The 5,648-nt window shown below is 49.9% G+C and overlaps 1 protein-coding gene across 1 annotated transcript; it reads right to left on the reverse strand.

Moving 5' to 3' along the window:
• Positions 1-2,107: 2,107 nt before the first annotated feature.
• LOC136555714 (lymphocyte antigen 6E-like) lies at positions 2,108-5,432 on the reverse strand. Its single transcript, XM_066548656.1, has 3 exons — positions 5,381-5,432; positions 3,183-3,302; positions 2,108-2,265 (listed from the first exon to the last, which is right to left on the reverse strand). The coding sequence occupies exons 1-3, from the start codon at positions 5,430-5,432 to the stop codon at positions 2,108-2,110; spliced, it is 330 nt and encodes a 109-aa protein (XP_066404753.1).
• Between the last annotated feature and the right edge of the window lie 216 nt (positions 5,433-5,648).

Below are 5,648 nucleotides of genomic sequence, written 5' to 3' on the forward strand. Positions count from 1 at the left end.
CACGACTGCAGGAAGAATAAATCCAACCCAATGAAATATTAATTATTAGAGTCTGTCCAACTGGGATTCCTCAGTGCTTTCAGAGAGTGGAAAAAATCTGGCACGCAGGAGAAGAACAACACAAATCCCTTTTTGTCATTGTTTTGTTTTGTTTTGTTTTGTTTTGTTTTGTTTTGTTTTTGTGAGGAAATATTGTGTGATGAGTAAATAAAGAGTTTTGGGTTGAGGGTAAGGAGGGAGCTTGAATTGCTTTAGGGTGGGAAATAAAAATTGCCAAAGAGGGTTGGGAAGAGATCGTGCTGTAAATAAGAGGAAAAGGTTCCTTCACATGGTAGGAGGGGGTGAAGGGAAGCACAAATTGATTAATAAAAGAGAGACACACCCCTGAAAATTCCCTGTTCTGGATGATTTGGAAAGAAATCCTCCAATCTGAGCAGCCCCAGGCTCCAGCCTGAGGCAGCCCTGCTCAGCACAGCTCAAAGCCCCTTTTGTCCCCGTTGTTTACCAGGCTTGGGTTGGAAGCACAACACAGACTGTCATCCCTTGGCTGAGCAATGTTTTGCAGATTTGGGAGCTTTGACTCAAGCTAAAGCATTCCCATGATTTTTCCAGTGTAAAATTCCTCCAAAAAGTGTTGTTTAGGAGAAAGGAGAGGCACTCAGAGCACATCTAGCAAAGAAAAACCTCTGTTGTCTTGTCGTTGTTTATTTTTCCAGCCCCTTTTTCCCCTCGTTTCTCTGCAGTCTCTGGAAACATCTCTATCAAATTTTTGACCTCTCTGGAATCTCTGTTTTCCCTATAAACCTCCCCAAGTTTCCTCAGCAGATCAACCCAAATGCTGCAAATGCTTTTCATGAGGGGAAGCAAAGGAGGAGGCACCGATTTCTTCTCTCTGGTGCCCAGGACCTGAGGGAACAACTGGAGATGTGCCAGGGAAGGTTAGGGTGGATTTTAGGAAAAGGTTCTTCATCCAGAGGGGCTTTGAGCACTGGAACTCCCCAGGGAAGTGGTGCCAGCACCAAGCCTGACAGAGTTCCAGAAGTGCTTGGAAAAAGCTCTCAGGCACAGGCTGGGATTGTTGGGTTTGTCCTGTGCAGGACCAGGAATTGGACTTTGATAATCTTTGTAGATCCCTTCCAACTCAGGATATTCCATGATTACCCTGCTGTTGCTTTGGAGGATGGCTGAGGGAAAGGTGAATTCATGGACTACTGGAAAACACAATTCCAAGCTGTAGGAATTGTGAATCCAGGGAGCTGCTGGCCCTGGGTGAGGCCGTGTGGCTCCAACAACAGCAAAGCAACATGAAGGAAGGGATTCCCAAGGATGCTGGAAGTGGAGGTGGAGACAGATGTGCACATAAGAGAGGTTGTTATTTTTGCCCAGAAGTTTCCACTCAGTAGCTCCAACTGCACCCAAAATAGGATAAAATTCCAGGAGAAACCCCTCTGGAGATGCAGGAAGTGCAGAAGGAGCATCTCCCTCCCAAAGCTGGAGAGCAGAGCACGACAAGAGAGATATTGAGGGGCTGGAGCATGTCTAGAGAAGGGAACCGAGCTGGGAGAGGACCTGGAGCACCAGGAGCAGCTGAGGGAGCTGGGAAAGGGGCTCAGCCTGGAGAAAAGGAGGCTCAGGGGTCCTTCTAACTCCCCAAAACTCCCTGATAGGAGGGGACAGCCAGGGCTGGATCAGGCTCTGCTCCCAAGGAACAAGGGACAGGATGAGAGGAAAGGGCCTCAAGTTGCTCCAGGGATTGTTCAGGCTGGACATCAGGAAGACTTTTTTCACAGAAAGGGTGGTCAGGCATTGGAAGGGGCTGCCCAGGGAGGTGGTGGAGCCCCTATCCCTGGACGTGTCCCAGGAACTCCTGGATGTGGCACTCAGAGCTCTGGTGGGGATGCTGGAGCCACAGAGCTCAGGGATGAGAAGAAAGCGAGAAGAAGCTCGGGAGGCACCACAGGACAAGACAACGACCACAATACTTTATCTATTCCTCATGTTTGATGTCCAAACCCTCCTGGGGGAATCTGGCCAAGCTCTTCAGTCCTTCAGGGTCCATTTTCTCCCAGCAGGTGAAGAAGGACATGGAGTGGGACTCCCTGGCACCTCATGGGCGAGCCAGCCGGGGCCCTGGGCACGCACTGAGGTTGCACAGGAAGCTCTGGCAGCAGTAGGAGGTGTAGGTGACCAGGCCCAGGAGGAAGTTGTGGTGTGGGCAGGTGCTGGAGCACTTCTTGGTGATCCTCTTCCAAAGGGACAAAAAGCCTGGCCCAGAGAAGGGAGAGAGTGGGATTAGCAACGGGTTTTGTTGAGTGATCCTTGTGCAGGATGGAGTTGGGTTGATGAGTCCCACAGTCCCCCCACAGCCCCAGAGATCAACATGAGACCCATCCTGGTCCCACCACAGCCCAGGAATTGTTGGTGGCCTCTTACACAAGGAATTCCATATCCATTCTGGGCATCCAGCACTTCCCAGCATGGATCCTCATATCAAGACTTTTTTAGGTGTACAATGACAATGCTCATTCCTGGATTTAAATCACATTTCAAGGCTTCTCTGCTTGAGGGAAATAATTCTGTTTCCCTCTGTATCTGGCTTGGATCAGAAATAGTGTGACCAGCAGGACCAGGGAAGTGATTTTTCCCCTTTCTTATCACTGGTGAGGCCACACCTCAAACCTTGGTATCAGTTTTTGGGCCCTCACAGCAACAAATTGAGGAGCTGGAGCATGTCCAGAGAAGGGAATGGAGCTGGGGAAGAGTCTGGAGCATCAGTAGTGGCTGAAGGAGCTGGGGGGGCTCAGCCTGGAGAAAAAGAGGCTCAGGGGGGACCTTTTCACTCTCCACAACTCCCTGAGGGTGCAGCCAGGTTGGGGTCAGGCTCTGCTCCCAGGCAACAGGGAATCAAGGTTCAAATTTATTTATTCTTTCTCTGAAGGATCCTTCTTCTTCTCTCAATGTCCCCTGATTTTCAGTACATGAATAAAACAACAGTTGAAGAGGAAAATCTCTGTGTGTGATGGGGAGGAGAACTCCAAACCTTCAGCACCGCCAGGCTGGGTTAGAAAGGCTTCCACCTCCAACTTGTGCTTCCCAACGACTCCTCAGCCCCTCACAAATCCAGCCCAGACCTCACATCCCATCCCCAAGTGCCCAGGAGGGGATCCAGAGCTGGCACCTACCGATTCCTACGGAGGCCACGTTGGTGACACAGTACTCGTCCTTGTCTGAGCACTTCTCGGCCTTCAGGCAGCTCCAGTTGCTTTGCTCCCAGTTGCAGGTGTAGCAGTACAGGGAATTTGCTGCAGGAAGAGACACAAAACAGGGAAGAGGGAGATGGAATCATCCTGGCTTGTGATGAGGCCTGGAGGAGCAGGGCAGGGATTGTCCCTCTGTTCTGGGCACTGCTGAGGCCATGCCTCAAATCCTGTGTCCAGTTTTGTCCCCTCATGACAAGAAAGACTTTGAGGGGCTGGAGTGTGTCCAGGGAAGCTGGGGAAGGGTCTGGAGCACCAGGAGCAGCTGAGGGAGCTGGGAAAGGGGCTCAGCCTGGAGAAAAGGAGGCTCAGGGGAACCTCCTGGCTCTCCACAACTCCCTGACAGGAAGGCGCAGCCAGATGGGATCAGACTCTGCTCCCAGGGAACAAGGGACAGGATGAGAGGAAAAGGCCTCAAACTACATTAGGTGGGACATCAGGAAGAATTTCTTCATGGAAAGGGTGGTCAGGCATTGGAAGGGGCTGCCCAGGGAGGTGGTGGAGTCCCCATCCCTGGAGGTGTCCAAGGAATGCCTGGACATGGCACTCAAGAGGGGTGATCGAAGGTTGGACTTGAGGATCTTGGAGGTGTTTTCTAACCTAAATGATTCTGGCATTCCGTGAAATGCCAGCAAAAATCATCCCCTACTTTTCATGGAATCCCAAATACACAAGGTGCAGGTCTGATAAAAGCCATGGGGCTGAAAGACCCAATCCACTCTTCCAACGTCACATCCAGCCTGGCCTTGGACACTTCCAGGGATGGGGCAGCCAAAGCTTCCCTGGGCAACCTATGCCAAGGCCTCACCACCCTCACAGGGAAGAATTGTTTCCATTTATCCAACCTAAATTTCCTCTCCTTCAATTTGACAGGCCAAGGGCACCAAGTTTGGTGTGATGCTTGGAGCAGAGAAGGGCAGGGACTCCTGTAGGAGATTCCAAGGATGTCCCAAGGCCTGGGGTCACTTTTTCTACTTCCTGGGGACTATTAAACTGCAGCCTAATTAGGCAGAAAGCACTGGCAGATGAAGAGTGTTAACTGGGACCTCCACAGCTTAGAAAAGCCAGGCTCCCATGCCTTTGTCTTGGGTGGGACATTAATTCCCCTAAAAACAAATCCAGAACCTGGATTAAAGGACAGACAAGATGAGGAGAAGCATTTTTTACTCTTTGCTGTGAGAATTCAGCCCGAAAACACACGCAGTGAATGCTGAATTTTTACTGCCTGGATAATCCAACATGGATTAGGCCAGGCTTCATTTTGGCACTGAGGACAACCCCCCTGTCTCCCGGGCCTTGTTAACACTTGGAAATCTGTCAGGATCACTGTTCTGGTGAGTGAACAAAGCTAAATAGCAGAAAGGTATTCTTAGGCCACAATGAGCCAGAAATAACTATTCCAAGGAATTCTTTTTCTGCACCAGACGTGTGGCAGAATTCCAAGCACTGGCAAAGCCTGTTCTGCTCTCCAAAATGAGGAAAAGGTTTATTCTCTCTGCTCTATAGAGGATATAGGATCATATTCCTTAAAGAAGGCTCTGATTTAATTTACCATCTCTCTATGAAATAAAATGCACCATCTACAACACAAATACTATGCAGATACCCACAACCATTAACCCATTCAGCCCACATCCCAACTTCTCCCTAATTCCCCAATTTTGTCCCAAAATCTCTGAAGTCAGCAAGCTGTGAGCTCTTGGAGATGGGTATAAACAGCTGCACAGGGCCAGATGTTGGAGGTGTGGCCCTCGTGGACCAGGAACACAGAGTATTGTGCTGTCTTCATCAAGATTTAGGAATAACCACAGCCTTGCACCACCCCGACAGGAGAACACCCTGGAAAGTCTCTCAAAGGCAGACCAAGTGGGAACTGCCTCCTTTTTTCTGTCTTGTTTCCATAAAAATCCAGCATTACAGGGAAATTTCCAACCAAAAAAATTAAACTTTTCACACACCCAGACTGAGATTCTAGATTAAAAAAACCCCAAAACGAGCACTGCGTCCTTCACCTGCACCATTCCAAGAGCTGAGGAGCTCTCTTCCATGATTTCTCTCCCCGGATATGAGGCACTCCTACCTTTAAAACCCTCAGCTACACTTTATCTAGGAGCAAACCTCACCTTGAGCTGCAAATAGGACCAAAGCCAGCACCGCAAGGAGGGAGAACTTCATCTTCTCCCGGTCGTCTCCGCAGCCCAGGAAAAACACCCTCACCTGGGGACAGGATATAAATCTTCCCTGCCTTTGGACGGAGTGATGAGGAAGCCAACGATTTGGAAAGAGTGGGCAGGGATCATGGATTAGATGAGAGGCCAGGAATGCTCGTGGGTTGTTTTCTCACCTCGGCATTGCCTTCAGGCTGGGCTGGCGATTCCAGGGAGCAGTGAA

This window comes from Molothrus aeneus, chromosome 1, assembly GCF_037042795.1.
Source record: "Molothrus aeneus isolate 106 chromosome 1, BPBGC_Maene_1.0, whole genome shotgun sequence".
Lineage (NCBI taxonomy): Eukaryota > Metazoa > Chordata > Aves > Passeriformes > Icteridae > Molothrus > Molothrus aeneus.

What these genes read in the sequence shown, in the direction of transcription:
- LOC136555714 (XM_066548656.1), bottom strand. Translation starts at nt 5,432, where the DNA reads ATGAAGTTCTCCCTCCTTGCGGTGCTGGCTTTGGTCCTATTTGCAGCT. An exon ending in GGTCCTATTTGCAGCTCAAG is followed by an intron (nt 3,303 to 5,380) that starts GTGAGGTTTGCT and finishes CTCTTCCTGCAG; the next exon opens with CAAATTCCCTGTACTGCTAC. An exon ending in CGTGGCCTCCGTAGGAATCG is followed by an intron (nt 2,266 to 3,182) that starts GTAGGTGCCAGC and finishes TCTCTGGGCCAG; the next exon opens with GCTTTTTGTCCCTTTGGAAG.